Source organism: Lutra lutra, chromosome 6 (assembly GCF_902655055.1).
Source record: "Lutra lutra chromosome 6, mLutLut1.2, whole genome shotgun sequence".
NCBI lineage: Eukaryota > Metazoa > Chordata > Mammalia > Carnivora > Mustelidae > Lutra > Lutra lutra.
The window spans coordinates 63618258-63640646 of record NC_062283.1 but is presented as its reverse complement, the minus strand read 5'-3'; the positions used below and the strand labels follow the sequence as shown (position 1 = coordinate 63640646).

The 22389-nt window shown below is 45.1% G+C and overlaps 1 protein-coding gene across 3 annotated transcripts in view; it reads right to left on the bottom strand.

The window, feature by feature from the left end:
• Window positions 1-22389, bottom strand: part of CCND3 (cyclin D3) — a 98572-nt gene that overhangs the window by 52831 nt on the left and 23352 nt on the right. Inside the window, exon 1 of one of the 3 annotated variants that reach the window (XM_047734352.1) lies at window positions 16019-16041. The exons of the other annotated variants lie outside the window; for them this stretch is intronic. Within the exon in view, the coding sequence (XP_047590308.1) occupies window positions 16019-16039 (21 nt within the window). The 5' untranslated portion in view covers window positions 16040-16041. Of the gene's footprint in view, window positions 1-16018; window positions 16042-22389 lie in introns of those variants that run through there. 3 annotated transcript variants of the gene reach the window in all.

Here is a 22389-nt window from a genome sequence, read left to right as displayed (position 1 = left end):
TGGATCCCCGTGTCCAGCTCCGAGCTCAATACGGAGTCTGCTTGGGATTCTCTCTCTCCTTCTGCCCCTCCCTCCCACTCATGCGTGCTCTCTCTCTCTCTCTCTCAAACAAATCTTCAAAAAAAAACCACAAAGGGTTATTTATGGTAGCAAATATGTGTAAACAATCTTACAGTCCGAGGGCAGGGACATGGTTATGTGAATTACATCCCACAGCCACTAGTTCTATCTGTGAAGCATTTATAATGAGCAGAGCAAATGCTGAGACACTGGAAAAAGCAAGTATCTAGAACTATACGAACGGGATGATAAAACTATGTATTACAAAAAGCCTGGGAGGATGACATGCTGAAATGTTAGCAGTCCGTTGTCTCTGGGTTTTAAATTTTGTTTTTATGAATGTATATTCTTTTTATTGTAAAACACATGATAAAAAAACTTAAAAAATACAGAAATGGATAGCAAACAGAAATCACCCATAACCCCATTACCTGCCAGCAACAGAGGGCACCTTCAATTGTGAGAGAGTGGGTGATTTCCTTTTCTTTCTGTGTTCTACTACTTGCAGATTTTCTACTACTAGTAGTAAATTTACTACTTGATCTTGGAGTTGTGAGTTTGAGCCCCACATGTACTGGGTATTTACTTAAAATTAACAAAAAATTTTAAATGAGTAAATAAACATAATCCTTTTCAGGGACCAGTTCTAAGGCCACCAACAGCCTCTCCAGGGAATTTTCCAAATCCTCCAGATTGAATGGGGGCTCTCATCCCTATCTATGCTGATTTGTGTCTGTTTCAGCTCAGGACACAGCTTACTCTGTGTGCTTATTAATTGTGTACTTGCATTTCCTTTTCTCCTTGCAGGCGGAGACAAGTCTTTTTTTTTTTTTTTTTTAAGATTTTATTTATTTATTTGACAGAGAGAGATCACAAGTAGGCAGAGAGTCAGGCAGAGAGAGAGGAAGGGAAGCAGGCTCCCTGCTCAGCAGAGAGCCTGATGCAGAGCTCGATGCAGGGCTCGATCCCAGGACCCTGGGATCACGACCTGAGCTGAAGGCAGAGGCTTTAACCCACTGAGCCACCCAGGCGCCCCACAGGTGGAGACAAGTCTTACCCTTTCTGCAGCCCAGCTCTGAATCTAGAATTTACTGATTAAATGTCTTCCACGTTCAGCGGTCGCGTCCCTGCCAGCATATCTGTGTGCCCTCTCCCCAGCCAACACGGTGGATGCTCAAAGAGGATCCGTCTTCTTTTAGGGGAGCTGGATGGCCTGAATCTCTCCCAGCTTCCTAGCTTGTAGGTTGCTCCATTGCTCCCTCCCACGGACCAGGACACAAAGAGCACGGCATTTTCTCCAGAAGGGCCCCAGTCATAATGCACCTTTGTATGAAGCAGCAACCTTTGCACCGGCTCCAAATAGTATTTTCAGAGAAATCCGTTTATCAGATTAACTAGCTGGCACTGACATGCAGAACCTGACCCTGGGACAGAGATAGAGGCAAACTAAGGTGGGGTGGTGAGCAGGTGGCAGAGCAAAGATCGGGCTGGTGGGGAGCAGTGGGGAGCCGGATGGGTGTTCTGGGGTAGACGAGGCAGACTGGGGGCAAGACAAGTAATTAAGGCTGGGGCCATGAAAATACATTTCCTGGGACACCTGGGTGGCTCCGTTGTTGGGCATCTGCCTTTGGCTCGTGAGGGTCATGATCCTGGGGTCCTGGGATCGAGTACCGAGTCCGGCTCCTTTCTCGGTGGGGAGCCTGCTTCCCCCTCTCCCACTCCCCTTCCTTGTGTTCCCTCTCTTGCTGGGTCTCCTCTCTCTGGCAAATAAATAAATAAATAAATAAATCTTAAAAAAAAAAAAAAAAGAGGGGCGCCTGGGTGGCTCAGTGGGTTAAGCTGCTGCCTTCGGCTCAGGTTATGATCTTGGGGTCCTGGGATCGAGCCCCACATCCGGCTCTCTGCTCAGCGGGGAGCCTGCTTCCTCCTCTCTCTCTGCCTGCCCCTCTGCCTGCTTGTGATCTCTCTCTGTCAAATGAATGAATAAAATCTTGAAAAAAAAAAAAAAAAGAAAAGAAAATACACTTCCCTTATTTTACTTAAACGCTTAGAGCCACAGCGTGAGCTGAAAACCAGGAGCAGCAGGAGAATCTGGCTGGACACCAAGTATAGCCTCAATCTATCGTTTTCGGATTTCAGGTGATCATTTCTTTTCTGTCCCCAATGATGGCAATTTCCACAATTATATAGCACTTACACTGTGCCATGGTCTATGCTTTTTATTATATGAACTTGAATCAATCTAAAAACCAGGGGAGAGATATGAAGTAAGTTGCCCAAGTTCCCACAGCCTGACGTGGACAATCTAGAGTACGGAATCCATCAGAACCTGCGCTCAGTCCGGCTGGGTGCTCTCCCCAAATGCTGAGAGGGCACAGTGAGATCCTCCCGTCCAGGATCAAGCACCCCTTCCCTCCCCCACCAGGGCCTCTGCTCAACCCTTTCACTTTTCCTTTCTGGTTCTACAGGAGGAAGCAAAAGGGCTAGAAAGGCTGTAGCACTGAGGTGATTTTTACTTGCCTTCAGGGGTAGTTTAGAGGTGACCAAGAAACAAGCTCTTAAAAAAATAAATAAAATAAAATAAAAGAGAGTGAGATCCTCCCATCCCTAATTGTGTGATATTCAAAAGCTCCCTCTGGGGATGCCTGGGTGGCTCAGTCGGTTAAGCAGCTGCCTTCGGCTCAGGTCATGATCCCAGGATCCTGGGCTCGAGTCCCGCATCGGGCTCTCTGCTCAGCGGGGAGCCTGCTTCCCCCTCTCTCCCTGCCTGCCTCTCTGCCTACTTGTGATCTCTGTCTGTCAAATAAATAAATAAAATCTTAAAAAAAAAAAAAAAGCTCCCTCTGGGGATGCCTGGGTGGCTCAGTCAGTTAATCATCTGCCTGTGGCTCAGGGATCGAGTCCCGAATCAGGTTCCTTACTCAGCAGGGACCCTGCTTCTCCCTCTGCCTGTGACCCCCTCTGCTTGTGCTCTCCCTCGCTCTCTGATAAATAAATAAAATCTTCAGGGGAAAAAAAAAGCTCCCTCCATCTCTCTATCTGCCCCCCAATTGCTGAGTTTAATTTAGCCTTGCAAATAACTTCTAAGCACCTCCTGAAATTGAGACAAGTTCGGGCATTTAAAAAATATTTATTGTAGGGGCTTCTGGGTGGCTCAATTGGTTAAGCATCCGACTCTTGGTTTCAGCTCAGTTCGTGAGCTCAGGGTCCTGGGATCAAGCCCTGCGTCAGGCTCCACACTCAGTGGGGAGTCTTCTCCCCACCTCCCTCACTCTCGTTTCCTCTGCCCCTCCCCCCACCTTGTGCACACACACTCTCTCTCTCTCAAATAAATAAATAAACTAACCAACTCACTAACTTATTGAATACCTACTGTGTGCCAAGCACTGGTGTAAGTGCCAGAATAATTTTTTTGGCTGAAAGGATTATTATTATTACTTTTTAAAGATTTTATTTATTTATTTGTCAGAGAGAGAGAGAGAGAGACTGCGCACACATGCGCGCGGGCACACACAAGCAGAGGGAGTGGCAGGCAGAGAGAGAAGCAGGCTCCCCACTGAGCAGGGAGCCAGATGTGGGGATCAATCCCGGGACCGTGGGATCATAACCTGAGGTGAGGGCAGATGCCCAACTGACTGAGCCACCCAGGCGCCCCAGTTGAAAGGATTATTACAGTCAACAAGATGGCAGAAAAATTTGAGGATCTCCTCAAGCAGAGATGGAACACATGTGACTACGGAGGTGACTCCCCTCCCCTCCTGGGCCCAGGTCTTCCCAAGAAGAGCAGCCATAGGAACAGGTCGGGAGTGGCTGATGTCAAAGATGTCTCTGAGGTAGAAGATGCTTAATAGGGGGGTTTGGGGTCCCAGAGACTGTGTCACCACAAGATTTAAGAGGCCTAGATCCCTGTGTCATTGCTTGGAGGTTGTGAAGTGAGGAAAAGCTGCCTGATTTGTTGTAACCCTCTTACAATACAGTCTGTGGTGTTGGGAGAATGACAGGTGACAGTGCTGGTATGTTTGGTGGAGCTGGGGAAATGGGCTTCCCCTGGTCTCAGAAGCTTTCCCCCAGTTGGTCAGCCTAGTCCCCACAGGGTCCATCTCTCCTGCAGGGTCTCAAAGCACCTTGTTTGAATTTCTACAATGGCACTTCTACTGGATGTTCTGGGGTCAGGCTTCTATTGGGTGGTGAGGTCCTGAAGGGTAGGGCTTCATGTCAGCCCATCTCTCCGGTGCTCAAGAAAATCAGATGATTCCATGGGGAGAGAGGAGGCACAATGTAGCTTTGGACAGAACATCTAAATGGATGGTGAGATACCCAAGGGGTCCTACTCCACTAGCATTTTAGATAAGGGCTTCAAGCTCAGGTAAGACATTACAGGTGATTTAGGCCATCCGAAAAGTGCCAATATTGAAAACTCTAACAGCAGAAGAAATCCTGCAGATCAAGACCACGGTGGCCAGGCACTGTGCTGAGCTCTTTTCATCACTGTTTTTTAAAATTTTCTTTTTTCTTTTTTTAGAGAGTGAGGCGGGGAGGAGCAGAGGAAGAGGAAGAGAGAGAATCCCAAGCAGGCTGCCCGCTGAGCTCGGAGCCCCACGCAGGGCTCGATCTCACGACCCCGAGATCATTACCTGAGCAAGAACCAAGAGTCAGATGTTCAACTGATTGAGCCACCCAGGTGCCCGTCATCATTATTTTACTCCATTCTCAGAGCAACCCCAGGAAGTAGTCATTATTATTGCAACTTCAAAGACAAGGAAGCAGAGACTCTAGTTATATATTTGGTTACTTACTGGTAAGTTGAGGAGCCAGAACTCAGATAAAAGCAAGAGCGACACAATGAACATAATCATAAACACAGAGACATTGAGTTAGTATTTATTGAATACTTAGGATGCCCCAGATAATTTAGTACTTTTTTAAAAAAAGATTTTATTTATTTATTTGACAGAGAGAGATCACAAGTAGGCAGAGAGGCAGGCAGAGAGAGAGAGGAGGAAGCAGGCTCCCCGCTGAGCAGAGAGCCTGATGCATGGCTCAATCCCAGGACTCTGGGATCATGACCTGAGCCGAAGGCAGAGGCTTAACCCACTGAGCCACCCAGGTGCCCAGTACTTTTCTTTTTCTTTTTTTTTTTTAAAGATTTTTTTTTTTTAAAGATTTTATTTATTTATTTGACAGAGAGAGATCACAAGTAGGCAGAGAGGCAGGCAGAGAGAGAGGAAGGGAAGCAGGCTCCCTGCTGAGCAGAGAGCCCGATGCGGGACTGGATCCCAGGACCCTGAGATCATGACTGGAGTCGAAGGCAGCGGCTTAACCCACTGAGCCACCCAGGCGCCCTCTATTTTTTTTTTTTTTTTAAGATTTTATTTATTTATTTGACAGAGAGAGATCACAAGTAAGCAGAGAGGCAGGCAGAGAGAGAAGGGGAAGCAGGTTTCCCACTGAGCAGAGAGCCCATTGTGGGGCTCGATCCCAGGACTCTGGGATCATGACCTGAGCCAAAGGCAGAGGCTTTAACCCACTGAGCCACCCAGGCGCCCCCCAGTACTTTTTTCTAAAGTAAACTCTATGTCCAACTTGAGGTTCGAACTCCTAACTCCAAGATCAAGATGAGTCACATGCTCAACCAACTGAGCCAGCCAGGCACCTCTAATTTAATACTTTTATACACTGACATCTTGCAGTTATCCTAGGAAGTAGTATCTACAAATGCAAAAGTAGAACTAGCCGGCTAAGTTCTTAACCACTGTGGCTTTAAGTAGGCTTTGGGGGGACACTCACTCTTAAAGGACTAGAAAGTTAATAATGTGCAAAAACACTTTACACTTAGCAAAATGATTTCACGTATCTTATATCATTTGATTCTCACATCCTGGTGAAGGGGGATAGGCAAGGCAAGGGTTCTGATACTCAAATGAATGAGGAGGAACCTAAGACTTCGAGATACATGGGGTGCCTGGGCGGCTCAGTGGGTTAAAGCCTCTGCCTTTGGCTCAGGTCATGATCCCATGATCCTGGGATCGAGTCCCGCATCGGGCTCTCTGCTCAGCAGGGAGCCTGCTTCCTCCTCTCTCTCTCTCTGCCTGTCTCTCTGCCTACTTATAATCTCTGTCAAATAAATAAATTAAAAATCTTTAAAAAAAAAAGTTAGACTTCAAGATACAATCAAGATTAGAATGGTCTTCTGACTTCTAATCCAAGCCTCATTAAAAGCAAAGGTAGAAAAGAAATAATATATAGAAAGGCTGAACGTTAAATGATGGAAATAATACAATAAATACTAACAGAAAGGAAGTTTATGCCAAAAAATCTTTTTTAAGATTATTTATTTACTTGAGAAAGAAAGACAGAGATAGCGAGAGAGAGAGAGAGAGAGAGAGAGAGAGAGTGCACGAGCAAGAAGGAGAGAAGAAGCAGGCTCCAGGGACCCCACCGTGGGCCTCCATCCCAAGCCCCTGGAATCATGACCTGAGACAAAGGCAGATGCTTAACTGACTGAGCCACCCAGGCACCCCAATCGGTGCCAAATATTAGCATGGGATAAAACAGACGCTGAGGCAAAAAGCATTATAAGAGATATCCACCATATGATGATTTTAAAATGTAATAGAATAAAAATTTGTTTGCTAGAATAATACAATAATTCCAAATCTGTATATCCCAAATAAGAAAAGCTTCAAAATACATAAAGCTAAACCTGACAAAACTATAAGGAGAAATTAATAAATCTACGTTGGGGCAGTAGAGTTTTAATACATCTTTTTTAGTAATTGATAGATCAACGGGCACCTGGGTGGCTCAGTCAGTTTAGCGTCTGCCTTTGGCTCAGGTCATGATCTCGGGGTCCTGGAATCGAGCCCTATGTCAGGCTTCCTGCTCAGCAGGAGGTCTGCTTCTCCCTCTCCCTCTGCCCTTTCCCCTGCTGCTTGTGCTCTGTCTCTCTCAAATAAATAGAATCTTAAAAAATTATAATTGCTAGATCAAGCAGAAAAAAAATAGTATATATATATGTGTATAGATATCAAGCTTATTAAATAAATACGTATGTGTATTAGAAAACACACATTCTTTTTTTTTTTTAAGATTTTATTCATTTATTTGACAGAGAGAGAGAGAGAGATCACAAGCAGGCAGAGAGGCAGGAAGAGAGAGAGAGGGAAGCAGGCTCCCGACCGGATAGAGAGCCCGATGCAGGACTCGATCCCAGGACCCTGAGATCATGACCTGAACTGAAGGCAGAGGCTCAACCATCTGAGCCCCCAGGCGCCCCCGAGAACACGCATTCTTTTTGAGCATACAAATTTGCTAAATTTTAGATCATAAGCAAGGCTCAAAACATTCAAAAAAATGTGTGTTATAAAAACTTGATTAACTGACCCAAGTGGAATTAACTTAGAAATTATCGGCAGCAACAAAAAGTTCCACCCATGTGGAAATTTTATTTTTTATTTTTATTTTTTTTTAAAGATTTTATTTATTTATTTGACAGAGAGAGATCACAAGTAGACGGAGAGGCAGGCAGAGAGAGAGAGAGAGAGGGAAGCAGGCTCCCCGCTGAGCAGAGAGCCCGATGCGGGACTCGATCCCAGGACCCTGAGATCATGACCTGAGCCGAAGGCAGCGGCTTAACCCACTGAGCCACCCAGGCGCCCCCCATGTGGAAATTTTAAAACATACTTCCAAATAACGTAGAGATCAAAGAATCTTCATGGAAAATTTTTAAGAACTAGAACTAAATGAAAATCAAAATGCTATGTCGTAAAACTTATGAGATGCCTACACTCAGACCCAGCTTTTCCAATTCCAGGAACCCACCCAAGAGAAATGAAAGTCTATGTCCACAAAAGACTTGTACAAGGATGTTCACAGTTGCTTTATTTGTAATAGTGAAAAACTGTAAATAATCCAAACGTGCATCAACAAAGAATGAATAAACAAATAGTGTATATCCATCTATATATTGGAATAAACTCAGTAATAAAATGGAACTAATTAATACATACAACATGTACTGAGTGACAGAAGCCAAACCCGAAAGAGTATATACTGTATGATTCCATTTAGATGAACTTGTAGCCAAGTGTATTTCTAAACTCGTTAACTCTGATGGTGAAGGGTAGACTGATCCATAATGAACCCCATGGCCATGGAACTTTCTAGAATGATGCAAATGTCCTATATCTCAATCTGGATGATGGCAACATGGGCATTTACATTTGTCAAAACTAAAAATACTGAAGATTTTAAGATCTGTGCATTGTATGATATGCGTATTCAGTCAGGAAAAAAACATATAGGTGTTTCAGTAAGGAAAAAACAGCCTATAGGTGTTTGTTTGTTTGTTTGTTTGTTTTGACAGACAGAGATCACAAGTAGGCAGAGCGGCAGGCAGAGGTGGGGGGGGGGAGCAGGCTCCCTGCTGAGCAGAGAGCAGGGATGTGGGGCTCGATCCCAGGATCCTGAGATCATGACCTGAGCCGAAGGCAGAGGCCGAACCCACTGAGCCTATAAGGCGCCCCCTTATAGGTGTTTTTTAAGCCACATATTAGAAAAGAAACAGATTCCAAATTGATCAACCAAGGTCAGAAGTAAGGAAGTTAAAAAAAAAGAGCGCAGAATAAGTCCTATGAGAGCAGAAAGGAGAAAGCAGTAAAATAAGAGCAAAAATTAATGAAATGGAAAATAAATAGTAGGGAAAATCAAGAAAGTCAAAAGTCATATGCTCAAAGGACTAATAAAATAGACAACACTTAGGTAGTATTGATCAAGAAAAAAGATATAAACAATGTTACAGATTTTAAAACTGATATACTTAAGGCTACAGGTGAGTTTTTTTAAAAATTTGTTATTTATTTACTTATTTGACAGAGCGAGAGCACAAGCAGGGGGGGTGGCAGGCAGAGGGAGAAGCCCACTCTCCACTGAGCAGGGAGTCTGATCCAGGGCTCGATCCCAGGACCCTGAGATCATGACCTGAGCTGAAGGCAGACACGTAACTGATGCAGCGACTCAGGCACCCTTACTGCTGAGTTTTAAAAACGAGAAATATATGAACAAGTTTATGCCAATAAATTTGAGGCAAATTGGACAATACTACAGAAAAATATAATTTACCAAAACTAATCCAAGAATAAAGAGAAAAACCTATATAGTCCCATATGCAGAATAATCACGTATTTTATTAGCCGAAGCAGGACATCTTTAAAAGTGAAAGGAGCCACTATTATAAATATGCCAGGGAACAGGCAAAACCTGGCTTTAGCCCAGGCAAACCAGGATGTGTAGTCACTTTACTTACAGCCATAAACAAAATAAAAAATCTTCCAACAAAGATGATACCAGGTCTAGAAGGTTTTCTAGGAATGCTTAACCAAACACTCACAAGTGCATCGATTCCAATTTTATGCCACTTTTCCTTTTTTTTTTTTTTTAATTTGACAGAGAGAGACACAGCGAGAAAGGGAACACAAGCAGGGGAAGCGGGAGAAGGAGAAGCAGGCTTCCTGCTGAGCAGGGAGCCCGACCTGGGGCTCTGATCCCAGAAAGCAGGGATCACAACCTGAGCGGAAGGCAGAAGTTGAACGACTGAGCCACCCAGGCGCCCCATTATGCCACTTTTTCTAGGAGATTAAAAAATAAAGAAACCCTCTCAACTTATTCAATGATATTAGTAAAATGCCAATTCCAATCAGCCAAATATAGTATGAGAAAGAAAATCAACAGGTTAAATAATTTAGGAGCATAGATGCTGATCAAGTTTGTTCAAAACATAACCAGACCAAACCAAACCTAGCAGTATATTAAAAAGATAAGGGCACCTGGGTGGCTCAGTCAGTTAAGCATCTGACTTTAGCTCAGGTAATAATCCCCATGTTGGGCTCCCTGCTCAGTGGGGAGCCTGCTTCTCCCTCTCCCACTTTGTGCATGTGCTCTCTCTCAGTCTCTCACTCTCTCTCAAATAAATAAATAAAATCTTTAATATAAAAAATAAAAAATAGGAAGATAATATATCATGCAACAATTCAATTTATCCCAGAAATGCAAAGAAAGTTTAACATAAAAATATTCTGGTAATTTAGAGCATTCACAATGAAAAAAGAAAACACAATTTATCATTTCAATAGATGCAGAAAAAGCAATTTGATAAAATTCAACCCCTGTTAAAAAGCATTTACGAGGGATGCCTGGGTGGCTCAGTTGGTTGAGCGGCTGCCTTCGGCTCAGGTCATGATCCCAGCGTCCTGGGATCGAGTCCCACATCGGGCTCCTTGCTGGGCAGGGAGCCTGCTTCTCCCTCTGCCTCTGCCTGCCTCTCTGTCTGCCTGTGCTCGCTCACTCTCTCTCCCTCTGTCCCTGACAAATAAGTAAATAAAATCTTAAAAAAAAAAAAAAAGCATTTACGAAAAACCTACAGCAATCATTATTACTAGTACCCTAAGAAGCACTTCCTTCCGGGAGATGGAGGGTTGGGTAAAATGAGTGAGGGGAGTGGGAGATAGAGGATTCCAGTGACAGAATGAACAAACCACACAAATAAAAGGTACAGCAAAGGGAACATAGTCAATGGCAGTGTAATAGTGTCGTATGGAGTCAGGTGGTGGCTGTACCCGTGGTGAGCACAGCACAACCTATAAACCTCTTAAATCACTATGTTGTATACTTGAAATTAATGTAACATTGTGTCAACTATCCTTCAACTGAGAAAAGTGGGGAGGGGACTGCCTATTTCAGTCAGAAGAGCATGTGACTCAAGGGGCGCCTGGGTGGCTCAGTGGGTTAAGCCTCTGCCTTGGGCTCAGGTCAAGATCTCAGGGTCCTCGGATGGAGCTCCACATCGGACTCTCTGCTCAGCGGGGACCCTGCTTCCTCCTCTCTCTGTGCCTGCCTCTCTGCCTACTTGTGAACTCTCTGTCAAATAAAAATATAAAAATCTTAAAAAAAAAAAAAAAGAAGAAGAAGAAGAGGGGCGCCTGGGTGGCTCAGTGGGTTAAAGCCTCTGCCTTCGGCTCAGGTCATGATCTCAGGGTCCTGGGATCGAGCCCCGCATAGGGCCCCGCATAGGGCTCTCTGCTCAGCGGGGAGCCTGCTTCCTCCTCTCTCTCTCTGCCTGCCTCTCTGCCTACTTGTAATCTCTGTCTGTAAAATAAATAAATAAAATCTTTAAAAAAAAAAAAAAAAGCATGTGACTCTTGACCTTGGGGTCCTGAGTTTGAGCCCCAGGTTGGGTGTAGAGATTACTAAAAAACAAAAACAAAAACCATATATATACATATATATGTATGTGTTTGTGTACGCACGCACACACACACAGCATTTCCTTCAAACTCAGGAACAAGTCAAGGAGGCCAGCTGTTCCTGCTTCTAGTTGACATTACACTGGAGCAACAGCAGAAAGGAAAGGAAAATACATTCGAGGTACACAATTAGAAAGAAACAATAATGCCATTAGTAATAGACGATGTGACTGTTTGGAGAGAAGCCCTTCAAATCCATAAGTTACTAAAATTGATTAGGAGAATGATCAACAAAACTGAGTATGTCCGTGTTCACTGGAGCCATGGCACCAAAAGGGACACATAGGCAATGTCCATGGACTTGGTGATGTTGTATTAAATTGCAGGGGGTGTATCACGGGTTCAGTTTTATTACACTGCTTCATAATTTATAATTTATATATATATACTTATATACGCATTTATATTCTTCTGGATCATACCATTCGTTATCCAATGTAAATGTTTAAACATAATGTCTTTCTACTTTCTATATTACATGTTTATTAGTTGTTGTATTCTTTTACAACGCAAATGTCAAAATGGCTGTAGTTGGAAGAAAAACAATGATTAAAGAAAGAAAAAAACAAAAGCCAATGAACAGAGGCCGGATGGGTCTGATGGATGGGCTGGTGGGTGGCTTTGAGGGTGGTGAATAAGGCCAAGTCCAATTAATATCAGGACAAGGGCTCAGTCAAGGACAGAGAAGAAGCCGGCAGATTTGGGAGGAGGGGGGTGGGGGAAGACTGATAGCCGTGACCTTTAAGAGGGCAGTTTTTATAGGCCGGCAGGAGGCGGGGCCCAAGAGCAGAGGGTTAAATCATGAATGAATAAATAGCCCCAAACTGGAAACCACCCAAAGACCCAACAATCAGGGCCTGGTTAAGCAACCATAGCGCCATTCATAGAAGAAATGATGCTGTGTCCACACACAGACGGGCTCACAAAATTAGGTGACGTAAAAAATTTCAGGGCACAAGATAGCATTTGTGCCGATTACAATCATGAAAGGACATGCGTGTGCAGTGAGGAGCCCACGGGATTGGACCAGATCGAGTCTTCTTTGCGGATGCTGTTTTCAGGAGAGGGGTTTTTTTGTTTTTTTTGTTTTTGGAATGCCGGCCACCAACAAACAAAAACACGTCATGTGTCTTTAAAACCCAAAGAATGGCTGGTGAAGAGATGGACCCAGCAAGTGCCCGCGCAGGGAAGGACTGAGATGGCGGAGCAGCTGGAGGCCTGTGAGAAGGGCTTCGGGCAGCAGCCGGTGGTGGAGAGGGGAGGGCGAGGCCGTCTGTTTCCTGGACTGCCTGTTTCTTTTTCTAATTAAAAAATTGATAATCTTGGGGCTCCTGGGTGGCTCAGTTGTTAAGCACCTGCCTTTGGCTCAGGTCATGATCCCAGGGTCCTGGGTTCGAGCTCTGCACCGGGCTGCCTGCTCGGCGGGAGGCCTGCTTCGCCCTCTCCCATTCCCTCTGCTTGTGTTCCCTCTCTAGCTGTGTTTCTCTGTCAGATAAATAAAATCTTTCAAAAAAATTGATAATCTTCCTTTTAATAAATTCGAACAGTCTAGAAGTGTGTGCACGCACGCACATGTGTGTGGGGGCAAGGAGAAAAGAGCCCTCAGCGCCCTCCCTGCTCCCCACTGTTAATAGCTGAGGGTAGCTTTCCTGATAGCTGAGGGTAGCTTTCCTGAGCTGTACCATCTTCTATTATATGCAGCTCACTAGTTTTTAATTACAGAAGAAGATAGGCTTTCTCAAGTATAGCGTTAGACAGAAGAGGGAGATGTCCCGTCCTCCAGAGCAGACTTCTGCTGGCAAGTGTCCTTCCAGACTCTTTGGTCTATGTGCACGTAAACACCTACATATATTCACATAGGGCTTCAAGGTTGGTTTTTTTTTTGTTTTTGTTTTTGTTTTTTTGACCAAAGCAGTAAGGTGGTTTTGAAAGATGGGTGAGGTTTGGTGGGGTGGAATATGGAGGCCATGACCAAGAAAGAATTCTTGAGATGTTTTTGGTGCAAAATGGTGGTTTATTAAAACATGGACGCTGTAACCGGAGGCAGAAAGACAGACTGTCCCCGGGGTCTTAAGGAGTGGCTGACTATATACTCAGGAGTTGGGGAAGTAAGGAAAAAGGAAGGTTTCAAAAGAACTTTCATATGCTAAAGAGGACCTACAAGATACCAGAGGCCTTGCCATTGTCAAGCTAAGGTTTTCTCCCCCCCATCCCAGCAAGGCATTAACATTCCAGGGTGATTCCTGGAAGAATGTCATGCACGTCCCAAGCAGGAGTGGGGGTGGGGGGGGTTGTTTTAAGGGGTCAGCTTATGCTTGGTCTTCAGCCAGCCTTCTGCTCCCTCATCAGCAGGAACATTTTCTACCCATCATGGAGTGGTTTCACTCTACAATATGTCATGATGGATCACTCCCAAGTCACCACACAGAGATTAACCTCCTGCCTAATATCCTACAGCATACAGAGGAAAGGTAAGCTTCAGAGAACACAGGGACATCGCTTTCCCTACCATTGGCAGGGAAGGAGACACAGACAAAAGATTCAAGATGGCAGGAGGCATGCTGGGAGCCGGACTGGTCCTGGGAGCGGGAAGCAAGCCGAAAGAGAGGGTCTTCTTTCTGCCCTCGTAAGCCAGAGTCCCATCCAAATCTAGATAAACCACACAGAACTGCAGGGGGGGTAGGGTTATGATTTGAGCCCTGAGTGATAAGGCTGCTGCTGGGGACCCAACTTCCTTGAGTGACCTGTTCTTCCCCCAGTGGCGGCTAGGCTGAGCCCACTTACCAGAAATCTTAACGAGGGGCCCCAGGACAGTAGTTCTGTAAGTGGGGTCCCTGAGCCAACAGAAAACAGTATCAACAGGGGAACAAGCCAGACAGGTGAATTTTCGGGTCGTGGGTCCTACTGAATCCGAATCGAATCTCGGGAATTAAGTCCCAGCAATCTGTTTAAGGAGCCCTCCAGGGGAACGCAGATAGAGTAGGGAAGGCAACTTTGAATACCTTTGCTCTAGAATGTGGTTTTGAGTCTGACCCGCCCCACCCCATCTCCTAGGAGAGGCAGAGAAGTCAACCCCGAAGAGGATGGGTAGGCTGGTCTTCTGTGAGTTTAGAGGCAGTTGGCAAGTCCCTGGAGTTGTCCTCCCCTCCCTCTGACACCACCTCCATCTCACCACCTCCCTTTCATTAAAAAGAAAGAAAGAAAGAAAGAAAGAAAGAAAGAAAGAAAGAAAGAAAGAAAGAAAGACCACAACAGAAAGGGAGGGTGGCGGGGCAACCCAAGCTTTCCACTTTCCCTTAACGGTGGCGTCCCCTCCCAGTTTAAGTAACCCCTCCCTTGGGGCACTGCCCTTCGAGGGATGGAGGGTGGAGGAGGCAGAGGGGAGAGCAGCTTTGAAAGTTGGGGAGGAAATGGGATGTGGCTTCAGGGTGGCTGGGTTGGGGGAGGGAGTTGGAGGGAGAAGAGAAAGGGAGAGAAGAATGTCCTCATTTTGCCCAGCTGCTTCTGCCTGCACCTGTTCAGCTGAGGCCTGAGGAAGGACACCAGTAAATGAAACACAGCCCCACCCAGTCTAGAGGGGCCCCTTCCCACACTGTCGTGGGGCCTGGGTTAACTGACAGGAAAACTGTGAATGGGTTCAGGTGGCTGAAATGAGGGCCTAGGGGAAACAGCTGGGCTGCTCCGGGGCGTGGAATAACTGTCTTCTGTCACCCCCAGACTCTCAGAGTTTTGGGCAAAGGGTGGAGGGTTGGGGCGGGTGGGGACCCAGTCTGAGACCTGCAGATCTTTCGGATGCAGAATGGGACATCATTGCAGAGAGGGAAGTCTCAGTAGAAACGGGCCACGCCCAACCAGAGCGGGTTCCTGTTGTTAAGCCCTACAACATTCCACGATGCTCACTGGTCTTCAGCCACTCGATGGGCCATCACCTTCTCTTAAAAAAAAAAAAATGACTTTATTTGTAGAGCAGTTTTAGGTTCACAGAAAAAGTGAGCTGTGAAAACTGACAGGGCATTTTAAAAGTCTCCTCTTGGTCTGTGGCCCAGAACAGTGGTTCATTGAAGCAGTCAACTGGTTAGTCAGTCCGTCAATCAATCAGTTAATCTATACACATCCAATGAGGGTTTTTTTTTTTTTTAAGATTTTATTTATTTATTTGACAGAGAGAGATCACAAGTAGACGGAGAGGCAGGCAGAGAGAGAGAGGGAAGCAGGCTTCCCGCTGAGCAGAGAGCCCGATGTGGGACTCGATCCCAGGACCCTGAGATCATGACCCGAGCCGAAGGCAGCGGCTTAACCCACTGAGCCACCCAGGCGCCCCCAATGAGGGTTTTTGAGAGCAATCCTCAAACTTACTAAGAATCACGAGGAAGTTTATTAATGAGGCAGGCTCTGGGTCTTCCAACCAGAGGTTCTGATTCAGGAGGCCTTGAGGAAGACCCTGGTTGTGTATTTTTGATATTTTTGATACACTCCGCAGGAGATGTTGATATATTTGGCACACTGAACCCTATGCTGAGAAATCTGGGATTGTGTAGTGTACAGGGCCAGAGGCTCTGGTGGGAAGCAAGGAAGCAGTGAACATAAAAACCCCAATCTGCCCCTTCTCCCCCGCAACAAAAAACCCAAAAACCCAAATCCCATTCCCCATCCCCCACCTGATCCTGATGACACAGCATATGGATCCATGTAAACTCAGGCAGTGGGGGATGGCGGGTGCTCACGGGCTCCAAAAAGGTCAGAGAGGGCCACTGACTAGAATGCTCACGGCACAGAGATCCCTTCTAGAGAAATCAGCAAAAACTCCGGAATGAGGAGGAAACAAGTCAGGAAAATGTGCAATAATCATTTTTTTTTTGTGAGGCCTTGAGTAAATTAAGCTTTCTGTGCCTCCATTTCCTCATCTGTAAAATGGGGCTCATGATGGTCCCTCCTAGTAGGCTTAAAAGAACACTATGTCTAAAGAGGATAGAGCAGTGCCCCCGGTATATAATAAGCACTAGGTAAATGAAAGTTGTCAGTGTTAGCACAAAGAGGGGCCCCGATTGGCAGAGAAGAGTGGACAGAGCCAGAAGAAAGCCTTGAGTCTGGGATTTCAAAAGCAAATGTCCTCTGAAGATGGTTAGTGTGGATGGAACAGAGGGGCCATGGATAAGGAAATGCAGAATTAGGTTGGAAAGATGAGGTGAGGGGTGCTGAATTATGGCTCCCAACATGATACGTTGAAGTTCTAGCCCCCCAGTACCTCAGAATGTGACTTTATTTGGAAATGGGTTGTTGCAGATGTAATGAAGATGAGATCATATTGGAGTAGAGTGGGCCCTTCATCCCATATGACTGGTGTCCTTATAAGAAGAGACACAGAGGGAAGATGTCAGATCGGAGTGACCCAGCTACAAGACAAGGAATACCTTGGGATACCAGAAGATGAAAAAAAGAGGAAGAACGCTCCCCTATGGTCTTCGGAGGGACATGGTCTGCTGACACCTTCGTTTTGGACTTCTGGCCTCTGGAACTGTGCGTGTACATCTGTTTTGTTTTAAGTCCCTCAGTTTTTGGTCCTTTGTTATGGCTGCCCTAGGCAATGAAGAGAGCTTTTGGATTCCATGTGAACGGCAGGAGCACGGAGTCACTGAGGGATCTTTAGCAAGGAAATTGTTCTTGGTGAATAAACCAAAGAAACATGAAGATTCACATCAAAACCTGCTCCCAGTCTTAGCTCAAAGTCCTTTGCCCCACTGTCAAAAAGATTGGATGTCATGAAAGACAAAGAAAAATTAAAGAGCCATGTCAGGTTAAAGGATACCTACAGAGACATGACAATTGAATATAACCCATGATCTGGGTCTTTGTTCTTGGTTGTTTTTGCTTTGTTTTGTTTGGGCTATAAAGCATGTATCATTGGGGGGCGCCTGGGTGGCTCAGTGAGTTAAGCCGCTGCCTTCGGCTCAGGTCATGATCTCAGGGTCCTGGGATCGAGCCCCGCATCGGGCTCTCTGCTCAGCAGGGAGCCTGCTTCCTCCTCTCTCTCTACCTGCCTCTCTGCCTGCTTGTGATCTCTCTCTGTCAAATAAATAAATAAAATCTTAAAAAAAAAAATAAAGCATGTATCATTGGTACTACTGGGACGTATGAATGAGGTCTGTAGATACTAGCATTGTGTCGATGTTAATTTCCTGGCTTTTATCATTCTACTGAAGTTATGAAAGTGAAGACCTTATTTTAAGAGTACATACCAAACTAGGAGTGAAGGGACATAGTGCCTGTGACTTATATTCAAATAATGTATAAATATACTGGGTAGAATGATAAAGCAAATGGGATGGAATGTTAACGTCTGGGAAATCTGGGTCAAGACTATATGAGGATTTCTCACACAATTCTTGCAACGTTTTCCTGTCAAAACTGTCACAATAAGAAGGTGAGGGGAAAGAAGTCTGTTGACTAATCCTCTGACTTTTCCTAGTGAACTTTTTCTAACCCTCTGAAGTTTCTGGAGCCCCAGTCTGGACATGGAGCTGATGTGATAAGAGAAAGAATTCTGAGAACTTGGATTTTTTTTTTTTTAAGATTTTTATTTATTTATTTGACAGAGAGATCACAAGTAGGCAGAGAGGCAGGCAGAGAGAGAGGGAAGCAGGCTCCCCGCTAAGCAGAGAGCCCGATGCAGGGCTTGATCCCAGGACCCCAGGATCATGACCCGAGCCAAAGGCAGAGGCCCCAACCCACTGAGCCACCCAGGCGCCCCTGAGAACTTGTGATTTTTACATGTTGGGATTCTACGTATGCCCTTGGTGATTACGGACTATTAAAATTGGTTAATTAATGTGGAATTCTCTACAATACAAATTATTTGCAGAAATCCTTTTCTCATTCACAGTATTACCTGGGACTAGAAGGAACCATACATATGTAACCCAGGCTTCTACCAGACTCATATCCTCATTAATATCCCGAGACAGATGAATGCAGGTTCTTTTGACGGGAATCTCACCCTCTCACATCCCCCATTCTATTACTGGTCAGTTCTGAGCACTGGACAATTTCTCAGCCTCCTGAACTGGAACCTCCCTTCCTGACACAGGATGACATACAAGTATGTCACTGTCCTTCTAGGATGTAAATGCAATATTGATTCCAGGTCCAGCTTAACCAGAGAGTAGAGGGTGTTTGCTGGGCATTCTGTTCACACAGCCTCAAAGGGAATTAGGCTTTTTCAAAACTGAATAACGCAGTTAATCATGATTAACTTAGACTCAACTCCAACCATAGTTTTCTCTTGTGAACCACGTCTAACAGCCATTGATGATCGCCATCCAGCATCACATTATGTATCTGAGTGTGCTCAGGGTCAGGTTCCACCACAAGAATGTCAGTTTCATAAAGGCAGGGGCTTCCTCTTGTTCCAACTCCCCAGCACCTAGAACAAGTCCAGGCCCACCATAGATGTTCATTTTATTTTTAAATATTTATTTACTTATTTTGGTGGGCAGAGGGAGGGGGAGAAAGAATCCCAAGCAGATTCCATACCAAGTGTAGAGCCTGACACTGGGCTGGATCTCATGACCCCAAGATCATGCCCCAAGCTGAAACCAAGAGACAGACACTCAACCGACTGTCCCACCCAGGTGCCACCCCCATCACAGACACTCAATAAATATATGCTGAATAAATGAATTCAGTGTATCTACAAGATATAAGCCATATATCGTTTATCTTGTACTTGCATAATTTATTTAAAATCCACACCCAGTCTGCCAACAAGAAGAACTTGAGGTGACTTGCTTTGCACAGGACTTTTAACTTAGGGCCAACTTTGTTCTTGTTGGAATTTATATTTTATTAAATTTACATCCTTGTTGAAGATCTCAACATCCGGTTGAGATCCCTGGCTCTCTCAACCAACATGTCAGCTGTCCCTCCAAGTCTCATGCCATTCATTCAAGAATGACTCTCTCTGACTGGTCTCCTGGCTATTCCTCAACAGTCCAGGAAGGTTCTAGTCCCAGGATCTTTGTTTTGGCTGTTTCTTCCCTCCTTCCCCCTGGCCCCAGCGACACTGCCAATTCCGCAGCTTCAAATCACCATTCAAATGCCACCTTCTCAGTATGCCCGACACTGGTCATCCTACTTAAAACTGTAAGATGTCACCCTCTCCAGTGCCATTCCCTTGCCCAGCTCTATATTTTTTGTCATGTTAGTAGTTTTTATTACCTCTTAATGAATGTTATGACTGCTTTTTTTTTTTTAATGCATATTGCGTGCTGTCTGTCCTGCTACTCCTACCCCGTCCTATACAAGGGAAAGATTTTTTTTGCCTGTTTTTTTCACTGGTGTATCCCAGGTGCATAGAACAATGCCTGGCACATAAGAGATATTCAATAAATATTTGCTGAATGAATGAATGAATGAATGGGCAACTTACTCCGGACCCAGGAATTTATACAACACCAAGATAGGACAAACCTCCCTCCTTGCAGAATGGCGCCAATCTATGAATAAACTCCCTCCATGTACAGTTTTTCAATGAGTAAAACAAAATAAAACAAAACAACATTAATAATAAACCTCTTTCAGGGGTGCCTGCGTGGCTCAGTGGGTTAAAGCCTCTGCCTTCGGCTCGGGTCATGATCCCGGGATCCTGGGATCGAGCCCCGCATCAGGCTTTCTGCTTGGCGGGGAGCATGCTTCCTCCTCTTTCTCTCTCTGCCTGCCTCTCTGCCTAATTGTGATCTCTGTCTGTCAAATAAATAAATAAAATCTTAAAAAAAAAAAAAAAAAAACCTCTTTCAGGGCACCTGGCTGGCTCAGTTAGAAGAGCATGGAACTCTTGATCTCAGGGCTGTGAGTTTGAGCCCTACATTGGGGGTAGAGATTACTTACATAAATAAATACACTTTAAAATATCTTTTAAAAAAGTAACCCTATTTAAAAAAAAATTTTTTTTAAGATTTTATTTATTTCTTTATTTATTTGTCAGAGAGAGAGAGAGAGCGAGCACGAGCGCACACAAGCAGGCAGAGAGGCAGGCAGAGGCGGAGAGGGAAGCAGGCTCCCAGCCGAGCAAGGAGCCGGATGTGGGACTCGATCCCAAGACTCTGGGATCATGACCTGAGCCTAAGGCAGCGGCTTAGCCAACTGAGCCACCCAGGCGTCCCTTCAAAAAATATTTTAATGGCATTAAAAAAATGCTCATCTTATATACAACCAGGTCAGTGGGGGATACAAAACTATATTACAGCACATGATCTCAATTATAGGAAAATAACTGTCTACAAAGAAACAAGACCAGAAAGAAATACGCCAAAATGTTAACAGTGATTAATATATTTTTTAAAGATTTTATTTATTTATTTGGCAGACTGAAATCACAAGTAGGGAGAGAAGCAGAGAGAGAGGAGGAAGCAGGCTCTCTGCTGAGCAGAGAGCCTGATGCGGGACTCATCCCAGGACCCTGGGATCATGACCTGAGCCGAAGGCAGAGGCTTAACCAACTAGCCACCCAGGTGCCCCAACAGTGGTTATTTCTGAGTAATGGGATTATGCCTCATTTTTGTTTTCTTCTTCATATTTTCCAAAGTTTCTACAGTAAGTATTTTTTTGTATAGAAAGAATTCTAATATATGGCTATTTGTTGTCCTCTCACTAGCAGTGAGAACACAGGTGATACTTTCCTGAAATTGACCCTGCCCTCAGAAAGTTTCCATTCTAGAGCTCCTGGGTGGCTCAGTTGGTTAAGTGTCTGAGTTTGGCTCAGGTTGTGATCCAGGGGTCCTGAGATCAAGCCCTGCAGTGGGCTCCACACTCAGTGGGGAGTCTGCTTGTCCCTCCCCCTCCCCCACCTTGTGCATGTGCTATCTTTCTCAAATAAATAAATAGAATCTTAAAAAAAAAAAGTTTCCGTTCTAGTTAACATCAGTAACAAATACATACACACATTCAATTTAATCCCAAAACAATTCTATGAGGAAGGCATCATGATCACCTTCATATTATAGATGAAAAAATAGGTTCAAAGAGGTAAAACTAATTTGCTCAAGGTCACTTATCTGAGCCTGGTCATGGATCTGAGCCTGGATTTTGAATGCAGGCACACTCCAGAACGGACGCTCGTAACCACTCCGCCATGCTCTACAAACTCAAACTAGCAGCTCCCAAGGAAATGATGACACAGAATGAGTGGGGGTGAGGGCTACAATGGGACAGGGACCTGATACACTGCATTTAGTTCTAGAAACTACCCTGGGAAAAACATGTTATTTTCTTTCTTTCTTCATTTCTTTTTTAAAGATTCCATTTATCCATTTGAGAGAGAGTGCACAAGCAGGGGGAGCAGCAGGCTGAAGGAGAGGGAGAAGCATGCTCTGCACTGAGCGGGGAGCCCGATGCAGGGCTGGATCCCAGGGTCCTGGGATTATGACCCAAGCTGAGGGCAGATGCTTACCCACCCAACTAAGCCACCAGGTGCCCCAAACATGTTATTTTCATCTCCCTGCTACAAAGGAGGAAAATGAGACTTGAATAGGGGTTTGGGCCTCTGCTGTGATGCTTCAAGCTTCCTAAATCCTTTGCCTTCCAGTTTTCCCACTATAACCAGAGGGATAACGATAGTTGTTACCTCACTGACTATTACCAAGTGAGGAACAACAGATTCAAACAGAACAACAGATTCAAAACACTCATCGCTATGCCTAACACATGTTAAATGCTTCAAAAATATTGGTTACTGCTAGCACGATCCTTGATTCCCGAGTTTACACTCTTTCAGCTGCAATAGGCTGACCCGCTTGGTGGGCAAAGCAGCCAGATTCATGCTAAGTGATGCTGTCAGGACGTGTTTGGTGAATGAATGGAATCACAGGGGAGATGCCATCTGAAGGGGCCTGGACTGAGCAGTCTTTCACCAGGTAGAGGGCGGGGGGCATGCCTTAAACCAGGCAAGGTGCTAGCTTGGTTCCTGGCCCAGTCCCTGACTCTCTCCTGCTCGGCGGCCTGCCCCTCTCTGGCAGCTCTCTGCCTCTGTTCCCCA